The 18,135-nt window shown below is 48.7% G+C and overlaps 2 protein-coding genes across 5 annotated transcripts; one reads left to right on the top strand and one right to left on the bottom strand.

Annotated features, from left to right (window-relative positions):
* Nucleotides 1-2,969: 2,969 nt before the first annotated feature.
* On the top strand, nucleotides 2,970-5,820 carry bcat1 (branched chain amino-acid transaminase 1, cytosolic). The gene is made up of 9 exons (XM_067254477.1): nucleotides 2,970-3,095; nucleotides 3,237-3,347; nucleotides 3,688-3,807; nucleotides 3,897-4,057; nucleotides 4,494-4,636; nucleotides 4,809-4,894; nucleotides 5,054-5,194; nucleotides 5,360-5,434; nucleotides 5,782-5,820. The coding sequence occupies exons 1-9, from the start codon at nucleotides 2,985-2,987 to the stop codon at nucleotides 5,818-5,820; spliced, it is 987 nt and encodes a 328-aa protein (XP_067110578.1). The 5' UTR covers nucleotides 2,970-2,984.
* A 1,644-nt stretch (nucleotides 5,821-7,464) lies between these two features.
* On the bottom strand, nucleotides 7,465-17,858 carry rab3ip (RAB3A interacting protein (rabin3)). Of its 4 annotated transcripts, none has more exons than XM_067254355.1 (13): nucleotides 17,668-17,858; nucleotides 13,938-14,027; nucleotides 13,468-13,737; nucleotides 13,190-13,382; nucleotides 11,324-11,419; nucleotides 10,812-10,889; nucleotides 10,486-10,689; nucleotides 10,261-10,389; nucleotides 9,677-9,789; nucleotides 9,434-9,457; nucleotides 9,135-9,234; nucleotides 8,919-8,988; nucleotides 7,465-8,645 (listed from the first exon to the last, which is right to left on the bottom strand). In XM_067254355.1, exons 3-13 carry the CDS (start codon nucleotides 13,710-13,712, stop codon nucleotides 8,563-8,565), a joined length of 1,335 nt encoding a protein of 444 aa, XP_067110456.1. In that variant the 5' UTR covers nucleotides 13,713-13,737; nucleotides 13,938-14,027; nucleotides 17,668-17,858; the 3' UTR covers nucleotides 7,465-8,562. The 4 variants fall into 4 exon arrangements, with proteins under 4 accessions (XP_067110456.1, XP_067110455.1, XP_067110458.1 ...); XM_067254354.1 differs by having other exon boundaries at nucleotides 13,938-14,030; XM_067254357.1 differs by lacking the exon at nucleotides 11,324-11,419 and having other exon boundaries at nucleotides 13,938-14,030.
* Between the last annotated feature and the right edge of the window lie 277 nt (nucleotides 17,859-18,135).

Below are 18,135 nucleotides of genomic sequence, written 5' to 3' on the forward strand. Positions count from 1 at the left end.
GACGTCCGTTCCACACCCGCGAGCGCTCCATCTCATCAGGTAAAATTGAGCGTCATGTTAACGTATACCCGGTCCTCATGTCCGTCACAACCACCCTTTACGTATAGAATGTTTTTGGAGGTGATTGGGGTAAAAAAAAAATTGTGACGCAGATCTTGCGTTAATTTCACTGGTGTCTGAGAACATTTGCCGTGCTTGTATTTGAAAATCTGGGAAAGGTTTCACACGTTTATTTATTTCATTGCACCGTCTGCATCAGTCATTATTTGTTATTGCTAAATTGCATCCTATGCATTTATTGTAGGCCAACTCTGACTGTGACGACACATTTTATATAACTACATCACGAACAACATAGACACAGCAGACATGTACGCTCCATGCTCTAACACTGATTCAGAAAACCTGTTAATGTCAAAGAATGATTCGTGAATACGTTTAGTTTGATTACGATGGTAGATAAATATATGCTGTATCTATAACAAATTAATACACAAATTGTCATCATTAGAATATAATTTGAATTTGTCTCGGTAGAGATTCGAAGTCACCTTGATCAGGTAACAGGCGCTTCACCTCTTTAGTGAAGGGAACCCTACACCCAAGCAGGGACACTGAGCAGAGAGAAATACACCCTATTCACATTAATTTTGCATCAGTCAATTTGACATTATTTTTAGAACTGAACTCTCATCCTATACTTTATTTTATGGTTAATAGAAGTTTAATCTAAACGGCTACATTTGAATTGCATTTTATTTAAAGGGTACTTTTCACAAAACATTGAAATTCCCAGGTTTGCTTATTCTTTATGAGTATTTATTACATTGCTCCCTTAGGGGTATGGGAACGATGTATCCAGTAACGGAATGGTGGATGGCTGTCACACCTTCAAGGTACCATTTGAGTTGTTTTCAAACACACACACACATACACTCACACACTGTCAACTTTGACAACAAACTGTGTGGTGGGGGATTCACTTGCCTTCAGTAGGGGCTCTAGTAGCAGCATCTTGATGTCTCCTGTGTATCCTAAAAAACAAAAAGCATCCCTCTTGTCAATATCTTGATCCATAACACACATGGGGAACCATGCCCTATTCCGTTCTCTTAGAACACATCCATAATATAGAATCCCAACTGTTGTTTCTTGTTCGGAAAATCGTACTCCCAGAAGAGATACTATCAGAATCAAAAGAAGACAGTGAAACTCCAGAGATCCAAAAGATCTAGCCTTAATCACATGAACCCTTTGTGGTCAACCCTGTGAGAGGCCCCAGGTTACGACCTTGGCCCAAAGAGCGCCAAACAGACAGAAGGGCTCCATGTTTTCCAGCCTATGGGCTGTTTTGGTATCTGGATCAAGGGCTTTTTTCTCCTTGTCTCCTCCTGTACCTCCTCCTCCTGCGCCTCCAGGAGGTCCCGTGTGGCCTCGCAGAAGAATCCACTTTCCCAGGTCACACTAAGCACCTGTCAGTCAGGCTGTGGCCTCCAGCTTTAGTCAGCTTTATCCTGCTCTCTGATGCTGCGCCTGCTACCAGGCGGCCACTGCTATCTTGGAGCCAAGCTCGGGTACAGATTACAGGAGAGGGGGAGAGAGAGGGAGAGAGGAAGCAGATCACAAGGACAAAGACATGATAAAGTACTCTGGTACAGCCCTGAATACAAGATTGGACCATACATCGACTACAGTATGAGAGGGACAATGAGAGTCTTTAGTTGGTAAAAAAAAAACTGCTGCTTAGTTTTGTTTGTTGCCTAGTCTGTGCATGATGTTTTTACTGCACACACCTTCCATTGTACCTGGCTGAAGAAGCCTTAAGCCCTAAAAGGTTTGTTCTGTTGAAGGATCGACATATAACCTCACTCAAAAACCTGGAAAAGCTAAATAAGTGTCCGGGATCAGAGTTGAGGTCAGGTGACGATCAGGCTTCTGCAGGACTAAACATAACACAGACACACAGACCTTAACCAGAGCCATACACACAACAGGTCTAAACCTGACCAGATACCTGAGTTTGGGTGCAAAGTATTTATAGTGATGTAATCCTGGGTGAAACAGCCTGGGAACTATAGTGGCTGGATTACAGCTCAGCTATTTGACAGAGCACAGGGGCAGGGAGAGGTGTGTGTGTATTGGGTGGGCGTGTGATCAGTTTCCTACTCCAGATAGGTTAACCTGCTGAAGCGGTTGTGTTACATTACAGCACGGAAGTCACAATACACAGTAACTACTAGGAAATCTAATTTTAGAAGTTGGACACCTGTGCCTTGTGGAAGGCTAAATTAATCTGACCATACTTAATCAGCGTTGGTGTATAAGAAAAATCTAGTTGCAGATTTAGAAGGGAGATTATTGGACTATTATAGTCTGATTGGGTTATAGTAGATTGGTAATCTGAAGGTATGAGGGCTCTATGACTAGAGACACAGAAGAAGAATTGAACATGAGGACTAATCTGACATTGCTCTTAATAATTCACTTCCTGTAATCAGAGATTAAGCAACATTGCAGCAGCAGGATGTCAAATCTGAGACTCTTGCTAATCCCAAGCAAGCGTTGGTAACAGCCAATCACAGCCAGACCAGCAGAGGATAAACTGGAGGGAAACACACATGCTGATCAGGGATCAGATTGTGGGCTGACGCCATGTGCAACATGAAGGGAATATGGTGACCGACAGGCTAGAGATGTGCAGTCAAGGATTACAACTTTGTGCAGTATTGGAAGTGGATTGTGGATTGTGGATTTGCACTAGAAATGGTATGCTCTACTGTGTAAAACCAGTCTGGTGTAAGCACTTTTCCCAGGGGCTCGGTGTGTAAACTGTCAATAAACATCATCAACAAACATTCCTCCACACCTCTGCTGTTCTGTGTTGACCTCCCAAGGCTGCTGACATGGTCATTGAGCTCTCTCAGGACCACAAGGCCAAACCGGACCTGACCAACCTGGTGTTTGGGAGTGTGTTCACGGACCACATGCTGACCATCGAGTGGTCCAGCGAGGAGGGCTGGCAGAAGCCCCACATCAAGCCGTTTGGCAACCTGCCCATGCACCCCGCCTGCTCGGCCCTGCACTACGCAGTCCAGGTGAGACCAGCTGGTGTAGGAGAGACAGGCGAGGAGGGGGGGGGGGGGGGTCAAAAAAATATAAATAAATCCCTCTCCCTTTTCTCTGTCCATCTCTCATGTCCTGTATCCATGTCCTCCCTCCCCCCCCCCCCCCCCCAGCTGTTTGAGGGGATGAAGGCGTACAGGGGCCCAGATGACCGAGTGCGTCTCTTCAGACCCATGCTCAACATGAACCGCATGGCCAGGTCTGCCCAGAGGGCCTGCCTGCCTGTGAGAACACAGCACACGCAACACAGCGCTCTGCTCCGCACCTTGACTCTGTGTCCTATTCTCTGCCCTCCGGGTTTTCCAAATAAAAGTTCACTGCAAGCGCTCCCTTCATTATCTCTCTCTCTCTCTCTCTCTCTCTCTCTCTCTCTCTCTCTCTCTCTCTCTCTCTCTCTCTCTCTCTCTCTCCCTCTCTCTCTCTCTCTCTCTCTCTCTCCCTCCCTCTCTCTCTCTCTCTCTCTCTCTCTCTCTCTCTCTCTCTCTCTCTCTCTCTCTCTCTCTCTCTCTCTCTCTCTCTCTCTCTCTCTCTCTCTCTCTCTCTCTCTCCGCCTCCCTCCCCCAGGCCTTTGACAGGGCAGAGCTGCTGGAGTGCGTCCGTAGGCTGGTGGAGCTGGACCAGAGCTGGGTCCCCCAGTCCGACTCGGCCAGCCTCTACATCAGACCCACCTTCCTAGGCACAGAGGTGAGACCCCCCGCCCGTTTCATGTGCACGCGGCCGTGTTTCGCGAACGAGTACAGAGTGTGAGTCTCGACCTGGTGGTGTCTCCCCAGCCGTCCCTGGGGGTGAAGAAGCCGTCCCGCGCGTTGCTCTACGTGATCCTGAGTCCGGTGGGGTCCTACTTCAGCACGGGCGTCAAGCCCGTGTCCCTGTGGGCCGACCCCAAGTACATACGAGCCTGGAGGGGAGGAACCGGCGACTGCAAGATGGGAGGGTACACACACCACACACACACACACGCGCACGCACTGGGCCTTCACACAGGCAAACGTGTACTGAGTCGGAATCCCACGCCGAGAAACGATTGTGACATATCCTGGTTTTACCTCTGACCCTAATACTGCTTTTGCCAGCACAGTTAATGCAGCTTTGGTGCAGATCTAGAGGAGCTTATGACATTTTGTTGACACCATGTCAGAGAATAACACAGTCTTTGTTGAGGCTGACTAGGATCCAAGAGCACGACACCAACAAAGACACACAGCTTCGAGATCCAGGGGGATTTACGGGGGGGGGGGAGACAGGACAGACCAGATAGACAAGGAACTGGGCAGACAGGGCAGGTTGAATAGGAAGCAGAAAATACATCGTTTTGTATACGCTCCCTTGCTTTCTCCCTCCCTTCTTCGCTACCTGTCTACGTGATCTAGGAACTACGGTTCCTCTATCTACGCTCAGAACGAAGCTGTGGATTATGGGTGCCAGCAGGTGCTCTGGCTTTACGGAGACGACCACCAGATCACAGAGGTCGGCACCATGAACCTCTTCCTCTTCTGGACCAATGAGGATGGAGGTAACCGTCATGCCCGGTGCTCGTGTGAGCTCTAGTGGTCATGCTGTGTAACAGCAGGAGAGCATTTTGCCCATCCACCTGTGGAAACGTGACCATCCCTGACTGTGGAGACAGGCAGAAAGTGTTGTGTGTCAGGTAACATTGAGTGAAGTGTTTTGTTAATTCTGTGCAGAGGAGGAGCTGGCCACGCCCCCGCTGGATGGAATCATCCTGCCTGGGATCACCAGACAGAGCATTCTAGAGCTCACCAGGAAATGGGTACAAGAGAAGAGGGAGATAGCGAGAAATAGTCTCATGTTTGACCAATATTATATAACAATGATATTCGAATGGCTTAAAGCTTACACTCATTTACTCTTACTCCTCTCCTCTCCTATCGCCCGTTCCCCCAAACCACCCTCTCTGCTTCACCACTAGGGGGAGTTCAAGGTGACTGAGCGCCACTTGACCATGTTGGACCTGCAGAGGGCTCTGAAGGAGAAGCGGGTGCAGGAGATGTTTGGTTCTGGTACTGCCTGCGTGGTCAGCCCTGTGGGGCGCATCCTCTACCAGGGAGAGGTAGGAGACCGGGGGTGGTGAAGATGAAGAGGGGTGATCAGCTTGTGTAATACTGAACTGGCTTTTGATCCAGTTCATGTCCAGAGATGAATTTGATCTCATGTGAATAGACTGGTGGTAGGTGCTGCTGATGTTGTTTACATTGCTTTTGTTTTTTATGCGCAGAACTTGCTCATCCCGTGTCAGGGCAACAGCCCACAGCTGGTGTTCAGACTGCTAAAGGAGCTCACGGATATACAGGTGAGAACACACACACACACACGCACACACACGCACACACACACACACACACACACACACACACACAAACTGCCTGATAACTGAACAGGGCTGGGACAGAGCAGAAATGGGGCCAGACAATATTCTGATAGCTCTCATTAAGCTCTCGCTGTAATAAAAAAAAAAAGATATTGTCTCTGCATGTGTGATCAGCAAAGCTAAGACTAGCAAACGAAGCCACTTTGTTATGTTTTGTTTTACAGTGTGATCACCATTAAGCAGTTTAAAGTGGTTTCAAATCTGAAAGTTGAAGGTAGCTCCATGGTGACGTCACCTTTGACCTTACGATAACCTTTGTTCTCTTACAGTACGGTCACACTCCTAGTGACTGGGCCTTCATGGTGTAGCCAAACCAGCTAAAAGGACAAACATAAACACTCTCTGACACTCAAACACACACACATTTGAAAAGCAATACAACCAAACAGACATGGAAGCGTCCAAAGTAGCACAGTGTCCCTTGCACTACACACAAACTATACACACAAACGACAGTACCTTCCACAGTAGCACAGTGTCTTGTCCCTAGACATATGGGTGAACTATTTAAATGTGCAGTTATCTTAGTCTGATTGTATAATACCTGATAGTCAGTATTCATGTCCTAAAGCACACAGACACACCCACTTCACCCAGCTCAGCTAACATTGGGCGCTTGTATACACAGGGCTCATCTAGATAGGTAAATATGTGATTGAACACAGCACAATATATGTTAGCACAGGACCACATCCTCAGGCAGTATGCTACCTTGGAAGGAGACGACACAAGATGAAGAGACAGCTTGTCTGTCTGACTTGTGGCCTTCAGTGGAAATAATAACAAGGGAAGGAAGGAAGAATCCTATTGACACTTTCACTTGATCAAAGATGGACCTATCCTAACATGTCGTGACATACATCATGCAGCATGGCATCTCTTATGCAGATACAGATTGATATAGTGTTGTTTATGTATGTGCTGTTTGTATTGTAATGAGACCAAACACAGAGTTCTATTTGTATGGTGTTGCTGTGTATTCAATAGAGTATTTTTAATATAGAAGATTATTTTACAAATGATTTGCTGTTTGAATCAGTGTGGAGGGTCAAGAGCACTTTATGAGACCGGACAGAGAACTACATCCTCAGGGGAAGATGCTGAAATGCACACTGGGTAAATGTAATGATCAAACCTAAATGGACACGGACTGATCCTAATAATGTGCTGAGAGAAAGATCATTTGACTTGTCTGACCATGTCAGTGTTTGTCAGTTGTTAGTTGCTTGATCTGTGTGTAAATGAGTGTACATTTCCTTAGAGAGCAATAAAACGTAGAGGTCACAAACAAAACGTAACAATAAGCCATTAGACTGTATTATACTGTATACCACAAAGCCTCGGAAACGTGTGCTATCATACTAACCCTGTTAGCTGTGCACTAAATATACCTGTGTGTTCCTTGGTATTTCGAATGGAATTTGATGTCTGTGTTGAAAGGGAAGCTAATTAAATGTTCCCTGGACCTGTATTGCCTTGATCCACCAGTGTGTGACTAGAATGTAAAGCACAACTCTTTTGTCTTTTGTGGAGCCCTATATATTCAGAGATTAAATGGAATACATAGTTCATATACAAAGTGTGTTGGATATGTTCATATGTAATCTATGGGTGTATTGGCAAGTTTTGCCTTTCAATATCATGTTTATCCAAGTAATAAATTCTCTAAACATTTGTTTGGAATAGTGTGTGTTCATTTAAATGAATTTCATTCAAAGTATTTACAGAAAGACTAGGTAATGCTGGCAGTCTTTCATCTTATATTCTGTTTCAACCCCCACTACAAAGCCCTTTGGCACATCAAGTTAGACGGCGCAGTACCTTCTACCTGTGCTCCACCTTTACTTGTTTAGTAACAAGCCTTGCTAAAAATGGTTCTGTGAAGAATATCTCTCTGAAGGCCTGCCGGGATTTTCCAAAAAGCTCTATAGAGAGACACACGAGTCACACTGCATCCAGAGGTATACAACTTTTATTCTGTGAGTCCCAGAAAGGCACTAAAATAAAGTGAGGAGAGCGGTACGAGGCCTGGGGGCGGGAAGGGTGGACTGAACAGGAGAACAGATTTCACAGACACGCAAACGACACTGAGCACAGCTCCACACACGACGACACAGCAACGGATTAGCTACACTACGTCTGGGGTCCTCAACTAAGAAAACGGGGCCCCTCAGCGTTTATTGATTGATGTGATTTAAATCTCCCACGTCAATGTTGCCAAAGTCCTTGGAATCACAGAAGTAAACAAAGAGAAAACAACAGCAGATTTTTTTTTTTTTCTTTCTTTCCCCAACTTCACACACGAGCGCAGTCAGCTTAGTTTAGTACATGTTGTTCCTACTCTCTCTCTGAAAGTCAACCATGAGAGATGCAGCAGGGTGTGCCCCCCCCCCATGTTCAAAATACAATAGGTGTACAAGATGGAAATGCTCCAATACTAGTGTCAATAAGTGCAGAATCTTCCACCTGGATGGTGCCCCACCCTCTGGATCCAGCCTCTAGTTCATACACACTTTCCCTAGGTCTGCCCCAACAACCTGCTGTACACATAGCCCCTTTAGAGTACTGGTAGGATGTTAAGGGCAAGTGAATGATCTATTAAGCCTGGGTTCACTTCAAAGACTTAGGGTCTTTGAATGGGTTTAATACAATATGAGGAGACAGTATGGAGTACTGGGATGGCGAGGGTGTAGGGAAGGGCTGGGTGGTAGGGTGTAGGTGAGGGCTGGGTGGTAGGGTGTAGTATGTAAGGGGCAGGATCTAAAAGTAGGCCTATATATGGAGGTAGATGTCAGGGTAAATAGAGTACGGGCATTGGTTGGAGTAGAGCCTCCATGTTTGAGGTTCCCATCAATGCTAGTGTTCAGGGGTCATGGGTCCTAGGTTTATGGTACAGCAGAGTCTAGTAGGGTCTACAGGGCTACCATGACAACATAATCAAGTGGGAGGTCCTTCAGTAATGCAGTATAGATGTTTCGAGAGCTCTGCTGTTTATGGCCGGAGTGTGTCCAATCAAGGATGAAGACCCGCCTTCCTTGTAACCCCATTGGTCACAGTTCATCCTTGTAGTAGCCCAGCTTAGCGAATGACATCTCCCTGCGAAGCTGCATCACCTCCCAGAACATCTGTTCAGCTGAAAATGTTGACATAAAAAGCATTCACATGTGATTCATCTCCCATCTAATACATCGTATATCTATATTATTAGCAAAAGTAGTATCAAATAGTATTTTATCCAATGATATACTTGGTGACATGATATTCACAACTTTTGAAAGGTACACTTCCACCATGATTAGTTAAAAACCATGTTGTCATGGTTGCAAGGTGCAAAGGAGATATTATCAGAGTGACATTGCAGGGTTTTGGGAAATGAAGACGCCATGTCGGACACAGGTGAGCTCACCGTCTTGCTGCTTCACCAGCCCTTGTTGAATGTAACGGATGTAGGTGAAGAAGTTACACACCGACGTGATCTGGAGAGACAGAGAGAGAGAGACAGAGAAAGAGACAGAGAGAGAGAGAGCAAGAGAGAGAGAAGGAAACGGAGAGAAAGAGAGAAATTGGATGATTCGCTTTCTTCAAGATGATCCGACAGGACTGAGACAGGACCGGCCCTCACCCTGTATCTGCAGTAGGGAGACACGTAGTAGTAGTTGCTGGAGTCTCCGAACTTGATCCTGTGCTTGCAGGTTTTGGTCTGGCCGCTGAGGGCACATTTTCTGCGGGGCGGGAAGAGAGGACGAGAGATGAGGAAGACAGGGGCAGTCTGAGACCGAGACGCCAGGTGAGAACGCCATGGTAGAGGGAGGGAAGGATGTACGGAGGAGTGATACAGGAAGGGCAACATGGGGACACGGGAGGAAGAAAAGTAGGAGGGCGTGCGGGGGAGGAAGGGGCGAGAAAAGAGTGAAGACTCACGTGACCACCTCGGCCCTCCGGCCACTAGAGGGCAGCAGGACGGGCAAGGGGGGAAACGACAGAAGGAAACACAGGGGAAAGACAAAGAAACAGCGACGGAGAGGTGACGTGAATGGGTGGAGGCGAGGTGACGTCGCTGAGAAGGGCTTGAAGGGGAGCGTGGTGTCGAGGGATGCGGAGGGGGACAGACAGAACAGAGAACCGTGCTGTGGTGTGTGTGTGTGTGTGTTTCGCCGTACTCACTTTGGTCCTCCGCACTCCACAGCCGAGGCCTTGACGACGGGCAGGGGCTGGAAGCCCACCGGCTCCACACTCAGCGTGTTCCTCTCCACCGCCTCCAAGATGGCTGACCCCAGCTACGGGACAGAGGTCAGAGGGTCAGGGGTCCGAAAGAATTTGGAAGACCGCTACCATACAGCATCTGAGCGATAGTAGCTAGGTCCTACCACAAGAGGGCGGTCAGGCTGGTTTAGAGGGCTACAGAGGGTTTGTGTTACGCATGGAGGTATCACATTGACAGTCATTATGACGCCAGTTCCTTTCACTGCCATTGTGAGGCTGGTGGCTCAGCTCCAAATGCACACGTGGGCGGAGACAACTGGACTGACTGGACTTGAAGGGAGCTACATGCTGAATTAGATGATTGGCTGATAGTGACCACCAGGGGGTGGATCTGTTCTGGTTTCCTGAAGGACAACTCCTATTGGCCATTCTGAACAGCCAACAGAACCAAGACCAAACAACTAACGGTTTGGAAACGGAATACCTCCAGTCATGGAGAGATTTTCCTATCAGTAGTTTACAGAAACACACACATCCACACACACCTCGCTCTTGGAGAAGGTGAGGCAGGGGTGGATATCTTCTCTGTAGACTCTCTCCAGGAAGGAGCAGCTCCTCTGCACACTGGGCTCCTCCTTCCAGGCCTTGAACTCGCTGAAGAGCAGACTGTCCACCTGAGGAAAACACACACACACACGTATCTCTATAAACACAACACACACACATGCCTGTTTCCTATTCTCATGCAGTGTGTGGCCTTCCTTTCCTACCTCCCTGCAGTCTCGTACTATGGGCTGCGTGACTGACAGCTCCGCCTGGCTGCCCAGCATGGCGGAGCTGGTGCTCTTGTTGCGGCCGTGGCCCTTCTTGAAGGGGGTCTTGGTGCCCGGGGGGAGGTCCTGGCAGGGGGAGGTGGGGGAGGAGGAGAGGACCAGAGTCTTCAGGGCCAGCACCTCCGCCTGCAGCACGTCAATCTGGCGGGAGGAGGAGAAGAGTTTCTGACACTTCAAAACTAATGTCATATATCGTTTAAATATGTGTAACTGTACACAGCCTTACACGTATGGATTGACACTGTCTGTGTGTGTGTTCTCACCTTGCCCAGCGCCTCTTTCAGCTGTTTCTCAGCAGTAGCCTGCTTAACGTTGGCCTCACGGACCATCTTGTGAGCTTCCTGGAACAAAGGTCAACACAACTGATTATGCACAGTACCACGCACACACACAAACACACACACACACACAGCAGCAACCCAAGTCTAAACTGCCACCCAGCAAACCGAAGAAAGCAGAATCCACCACCATAGGGGAGAGAGAGGGAGCTAGAGTGTGAGCGAGAGCAAGAGAGAGCGAGATCGAAACAATGCCAACAACACAATGCCCGTTGACGTTTCTGAATAAAACTATCAAAATAAGAGTGTGAAAACTGTGACAGGGAGACAATGGTGTGAAAGAAAAAGAGACAGACAGGAGGGAACGTCAGTAAAACAACCACACAGAAAAAGAATGGAGGAGAAGGGATGATGTTAGGCTAAAAGGAGGAGGAGGAGGAGGAGGAGAGAAGCCAGAGACCAGGTGTAGTAGTAGCTGTTCATTAGTGGTGACCAACCTGGAAGAGGCTGGCAGTGAGCTCCTCCAGCTCCTGCCCCAGCTGATCCCTCACCTTAGACAACCTCTCACACTCCTCGTCCTTCAACTTAAGCTCCTTCAAAATAAAAGTCACACCAACAGATACAACACAAATGACAGAAATAAATCATGGCGTAAAAATAAACTGACATACACGGACTCCTTATGACAAAATAAAAAAAAAAGGGGAAATGAGCCTATGTTTTTTACTGCAATGGCAATGAGATTGAAGGTTTGGCAGAAGTGGCATAAATGGCTGCTGGTCGAGGGATTTCAAGAGTGTGTTGTTGGCTGGCAGGCACGCACAGACACACAAAACTAAAAGTAAAGCATTTCTCATTTCCCGAGAGAGAGACCAGTGTGTGTGCCTCCTTGTCTGAGCTGCTTAGTCTCTTCTCTCTGTCTGCAGGGATTAACTACGTCGCTAACCCCCGTCCTCCACTTATCCCTCACTTCTCTCCTGCTAGCCCCTCTCTCCTCTCCTCTCTCTTCTCCTCTCTCCTGCTAGCCCCTCTCTCCTGCTAGCCCTCTCTCCTGCTAGCCCCTCTCTCCTGCTAGCCCCTCTCTCCTGCTAGCCCCTCTCTCCTGCTAGCCCTCTCTCCTGCTAGCCCTCTCTCCTGCTACCCCCTCTCTCCTGCTAGCCCTCTCTCCTGCTAGCCCTCTCTCCTGCTAGCCCCTCTCTCCTGCTAGACCTCTCTCCTGCTAGCCCTCTCTCCTGCTAGGCCTCTCTCCTGCTAGCCCTCTCTCCTGCTACCCCCTCTCTCCTGCTAGCCCTCTCTCCTGCTAGCCCTCTCTCCTGCTAGCCCCTCTCTCCTGCTAGACCTCTCTCCTGCTAGCCCTCTCTCCTGCTAGGCCTCTCTCCTGCTAGCCCTCTCTCCTGCTACCCCCTCTCTTCCCATCCACTTCTTTTTCACTAAACATCTCTTCCACATCCCTCTCGACCCATTTCGTCACCCAGAGCCCGTTCTTGCTTTTCTTGCGATGCCAAGAACGTAACAACATTAGGCCTCGCTTAACGTCATCTGTATACCCGCCTGTGGCTCTCTCTCACCCCCCCCCCCCCCCCTTGACCTTGTCCCTCTCTAAGTAGCATCCACCATCAACTTGTTAGACAAATGTGAGCGAGTCATTGTTGCATGCTCGTTGCTAGTCACTCCAACTGGAATAGGGCTGTGACGGTTGTGTACCTTCTAGAGGGGGGGGGGGGGGGGGGGGGGGCATGGATCAGATACAGGTTGCCAGTTAAGTAGCCCCCCCCCTCCCAGCTGGGAGAGCCCATGCCACAATAGAGCACACAAACACTGTATATCTACACAGGCATTCACAAATGTGCACACAACTTTACACACACGCGCACTACACACACACACACACAACTAATGACGGGTGGACCATCCCCTTCTGCGGCATAGTCAGCCTACAATGCCCTGTAGAGAATAATTATAGGGGTAATGGAAGGGTTGTTTCATCACAAGCCACCGTATCAGAGCAGGATTAACCCACGTTTGGACTTATTTCACCAGCACCCGCGCACACAACTGAACAGAAGGGAATCTGGAACCTTCTAAATCACAGGCACAATTTTGTCTGGCAGGCTGCGAAGTGGAGATACTAATGTTAAATATAAACTCAAAAGAGAAGGGGGTAGGAGGTGCTATAATAGCAGAGAACAGTGCAGATAATAACCTATATCTGCCACTCAACTCAAAATGGAGGAGAGAGCCGAATGTGAATGTGGCTTTGTCTGAGTGTGCATGTTAATGAATGTGTGTGTGTGTGTGTGTGTGTGAAGGGTAAAGGACAGTTCCAGTGTGTGTGTGTGTGTGTGTGTTTCTCAGAGCCTCACCCTCTGTGCCTTGGCCAGTTCATCCTTCAGCCTCTCGTTGCCTTTCTCTCTCACCTCCATCACCGAGGGGCTGCGGAGGCGGGATAAGCTGCTGTCACTCAAGCCCAGGAACTCGTCCCCTTCCTCTCCAACCAGGAAGACACTTTCTGCTGACTCCACCTCAGAGCGGGCGGAGGGCTCCAGTCCTGGAACACTGAGGGGTAACCATGGAGACACGTCTTTAAACCAGACATAAAAGCAATCAGAGAAATCAGAATATTGATCAACCAGTCTCCTACCTGCCATTGTGCGCCTCATCATTGCCAAGATGGCGGGGGGCGGAGTAAACAGGCTGCGTGGGCAGCTGGTCAGCCCTCAGGGCATTGGGGGGGCAGGGGGCGGAGCCCAGTGAGGGGGTGCGGTAGAGAGAGCTGGGCGGGGCGCTGTGTCGCTGGGGGCGTGTCTCGGCCAGGCCGTGGAGGTCCGGGGTGGTGGGCGAAGCCAGGTTGACCTCATGGAAACCTTCGAGGGGTTCGCTGGCCATGACCTTGACCACATCATACACCACTCTGGAGAGGGGAGAGGAGAGAGAGGGAGGGAGGAGGGGGAGGACGAGGAGGGAACCAATGGAGGTGGAGGGTGGTGAAGGGGGGGGGAGAGAGAGAAAGAGAGAGAGAGGATAAACATATGATTTACATAATAATAATGGAGTTTTTTGGATGTTTTCAGTTCTTGTACAGCAGATCTGGTTTTAACGGGTCATCCATACCATAGTGAAAGCGAGGTAGGAGGAGGACAAGCTGGGGGCTCTGTCTGTGCTGGTCCACTCAACTCCTGGCCTCTCAGCCTAGTAGTGCTTCTGCTGTGGAGAGAGAAAGAGTGGAAAGAGGGAGAGAGAGAGAGAGAGAGAGAGAGAGAGAGAGAGAGAGAGAGAGAGAGAGGGGAAAGAGGGAGAGAGAGAGAGAGAGAGAGAGAGAGAGAGAGAGAGAGAGAGAGAGAGAGAGAGAGAGAGAGAGAGAGAGAGAGAGAGAGAGAGAGAGAGAGAGAGAGAGAGAGAGGAAGAGAATTCAATTAGGATGGTAAAGATCCATCTGCTCTCCTCAGGGAACTGCTTTCAGGACACTTAACACTCGCCCCCTCTTTTACTCTGTCTCTCTCTCTTTCTCTCACACTTGCACTCACTCAATCTATCCCTCACTCGTTCACTCACCGTATCTATTCCACATACACTTTCGCACAGCAATAAGTAACCTGTAGACACAGTTCCTTCCTGTCACTGTCTCACCCTCTTCCTTTCTCTGTCCCATAGACAGACAGTGTGTGACACACTTACAGTAGCATTCCAAAGGTTAAACCCAGTGCCAGTTACTGTATTGTTACAGTATCAGGGGCTTATCTAATGAGGTGTCCAGACAGGCCGATCCCATTGGCTAGCCAGGCAGAGTGTCTGCTTCCTGACGCAGCTGCTGGGGTGACGGACCTGTCTGTCAGGAAGGCTGCTATGACAACGGTGCCGGTATTAATGTCAGCTCAGCCCTGAAGTCAGACAAACCTGCGGGGCTGGTCAGTGGGCGTGGCCTACAAAGAGACAACAGCAGACAAGAATAGAGCAGAGCAGGCTTACACACTGACGAACACACACCCAGCCAGTTAGAAACTGAGAGCTGTTCATGTGCTCATTAAACACCACAGAACACAATCCACAGAACACACTCACTCACACACACACGCACACTCACACCCACCTACAGAAACACACTCCCACCGACACACACTCCCAGGTGATAAGGGCAGGGCAGTGTGTGGGTTGGGGACGATGAACAAGCCAGCACCACAGATGGTTTAGTGAATGAAAACATGGCCCCACGAATCCCTGCCCCATCAGGTCACCGGCACAGCGTGTGTGTGTGCATGTGTGTGAGAGAGAGAGAGATGTATAATACATGAGGTGGTTGTTGTATACACACATCCACTCCTGCAGACCTCAGGTCTGTCATAGTGAACTAGCTTACTCTTGCCAGCAAGGAGGCGAATGACGCTGAAAAGGAAACAAGGCCAGAATGAGAACCCTGTCCAGCCATGAAGAGAGCAGATAGTGGAAGAGATGAGAGTACAGTCGAGGAGACCAAAAAACCCTGTCATCCTCCTGTTCCCTTGGGAACCAGGCCAGGGTAGCCACAGTAACCTGACACCCTCCAGGCCAGGCCGACGCAAAGGCTGCTGGGTAGGATCTGCATTAACCCATGACGCCCCAGCTTAGCTCAGGTGAGACACGGAGGGGGAGAGAGAGAGGGAGGGAAAGAGAGGGAGAGAAAGAGAGGGAGAGAGAGAGCGAGAGAGAGGAAGAGAGGAAGAGAAATGAAGAGTGAGAGTGAAACGAAGAAGACTTCCTTTGCTACACTTTCCCTTACAGAGACAGGGGGGCATTGCATGTTCAAACAAACAGCAGTGAGATCTGTATGCTCCTGGCTTAGCACCACTCTGATGCCCCAACCTGATGTGTGGTGACTGCTAGACTGGCCAAGCAGACTATACACATAATGCGGTTTGTTGCCTGGCACAGATTACTAGTGTTGAAATACTGTTGCCTGCCCATGGCCACGCTAAATGCCTCTTAGGTATGAGTGCATGTCTGTGTTTTTTGTGTGTGTGGAAAACCAGCAGGGGAACCGTTGAGATTGCATCACACTAGCCCCGGAGTGTGTGTGTCCACTCACTGCAACCATCTGCCCGGTGTTGATCAGAGTGGATACTTGATATTCAGGTACTGCCCCTCTCATCAAAAATTGAGGTGCACCAATCTGCCTGTGCTTTTGCATACATCATCACCATCAACATCACACACACACAGTTACCAATGCCACTTTCTGTCAGTGTTAAGTTAGTTGGTCGCGTCATTCCTACTTGACTATGGTGGTGAAACCAAGATTAGTTTGATGTAACTCCTGATTGTGAAGTCTCACTCTCGCCTGAGATTCCTTTATTCAAATGTACGATGTGTGATGGGTCAGATCTAATCTCTGAGAGCTACATCCCATAGCAGGTTCCTTATCAGAATGACCACACATTCGACGTGAACGTTACACGGCCATCTGACAGCTGACTAACCCCCCTTCCCCCACTCCATTCCTCTCTGCCTCTCCCTCTTTCTCTTCGTCCTCTCCACCCCCCCTCCACCCCTCATTCCCTGCCAGGCAGAATGATTCATGTCTCCTCGGAGTGTCCTGTTCACCTACTCTGACACAAGCACAGTATTAGCCAGCTGAAGGGAAATTCGGACCATCGGTGAAAAAGAGTACAGGACAGGTTGTCATGTACTTGTTGTTGAAAGTCACACAGCAGCGTCTAACTGATACAGCCTTGCCGTGGTTGCTACAGGAATACATTTCAACGAGCCTCATCTGACCTGTACTGGTTAGGGGAAGGCTAGAGTCAAAACGGATATTGACAAGCCTGTGTTGTAGCCCTAGGCCTGAAGCTAGATGGCCGCCCAGCAGGGAGGGTCACATGGTGAGTCTGACTCTCTCCCTCTCTGTTGCTGAAGACAAACATGCCTCCTCTTCTGTTCATCACAAGATACAACCCCTCCTGACCCGGTGTGGAGCACAGGAAAGTCTAACTATCTCCCACCCCCCCCGACCTCATCATTTTCTCTCTCTCCCTCTCAGGAACACTGAGGAAAACAAAGGAGTCCCTGTCAGACCCCTGGCGTTACGAGACATAACTCCTCCAAACTTTCCTCTCACCCCACTCTCTTCTGTGCTCTGCACCATTACCCCAACACACATGCAGATACACACACACACACACACACATTAATAAACGAAATGTCTTGACTCAATTTGGATCTTGAAGGAAAATTAGATAGCCAGTCTACTGAAGTACGCTTTACATTCCTACTTGGCATCAGCCCCATGGAAGGGTTCAGCCCTGGACCACTGATGAAGCTGCTACCTAGATCACATGACATGGGGCGCACTTGAGAAGTTACTTTATCATTGGCCATTACTTAAATACAAATCCAGCACTCAGTTAAATGAGTATCATTAATGACAAGGCCAGAAAATATGTATTAATTACAAAAATAATGATTAATTGGCTCCAGCCTTTTCGCTTAGACTTGAGAGCTGACTTGCCAAATGTGCAGACGGTTCCACGTCCCCTATAATGACATTCCTACATGTGCATGAATGTTGTGTGTCTAATTCAAAAGTGACCTCCCATGATGCTCATTCTGTTCTGTTGCTGACAAGATAAATTGCCGTTTGCTGTCAGCTGCAGGGTCCACTGAAAACGGTATCAGATGTAATATCAAAAGGCTGAAAGCTGTGTGGCCTAATAGTTTTTAATGCTATATTGTGCGTCTTATAGCATTCACTAATGTGGATATTAGCAATAATTCACCGCGTATGCCCTCGTTGTGTTATACATCATTGGCTAGCACGTTAGCAAGTATGCTAGCTTAAGCTGTCAACCGTAGAGTTCGTGTGTCAACTCACCCTACACCGACAGCCGTCGCTGTCGAATAATAGCGATCCCGGAAAAATCCACCGAATGCATAAACCTGGAGTCGCAGCGTGTTTTATATTACTTTCGCCGGACAGGACTGATCTGACGATGAACGTAGTCGTTGCCGATTTGGCTGGATACATATGAAACAACGACAGCTAGAGGAACTGAGCATCCGACTGTCCCGTCTGTCAGTAGGCTACAGTCACCTGCTTCGCTTTTCCTTGTTGTCCACCGGGTGGGAGTATGGGCGTGCCGTGAACAAGCTTCACAACCTAACTGTTACGCATGCGCATGCCACTGTCAAATTTCTCGTGTTCACCTCTGATGACAGCGAGTTACGATGGCAAAATTGTATCCATGCCTCTGCCTAAAATTGGCGATTGCATTGAATCGTTATTCTATTGTGATTCTCACCCACAATACTGCGAGATGGCCAATGATAAAGAAAAGAACAC

This window comes from Osmerus mordax, chromosome 17, assembly GCF_038355195.1.
Source record: "Osmerus mordax isolate fOsmMor3 chromosome 17, fOsmMor3.pri, whole genome shotgun sequence".
In the NCBI taxonomy this organism is placed as follows: domain Eukaryota; kingdom Metazoa; phylum Chordata; class Actinopteri; order Osmeriformes; family Osmeridae; genus Osmerus; species Osmerus mordax.

Excerpts from the sequence above, each read along its gene's own strand:
- bcat1 (XM_067254477.1), top strand. The coding sequence starts at position 2,985 with ATGCTGACCATCGAGTGGTCCAGCGAGGAGGGCTGGCAGAAGCCCCAC. Across the intron at positions 3,348-3,687 it reads CCCAGAGGGCCTGCCTGCCT|GCCTTTGACAGGGCAGAGCT; the intron begins GTGAGAACACAG and ends TCCCTCCCCCAG. Across the intron at positions 4,895-5,053 it reads TAGAGCTCACCAGGAAATGG|GGGGAGTTCAAGGTGACTGA; the intron begins GTACAAGAGAAG and ends CTTCACCACTAG.
- rab3ip (XM_067254355.1), bottom strand. The coding sequence starts at position 13,712 with ATGGCCAGCGAACCCCTCGAAGGTTTCCATGAGGTCAACCTGGCTTCG. Across the intron at positions 13,383-13,467 it reads GATGAGGCGCACAATGGCAG|TGTTCCAGGACTGGAGCCCT; the intron begins GTAGGAGACTGG and ends GTTACCCCTCAG. Across the intron at positions 11,420-13,189 it reads AACTGGCCAAGGCACAGAGG|GAGCTTAAGTTGAAGGACGA; the intron begins GTGAGGCTCTGA and ends TTTATTTTGAAG.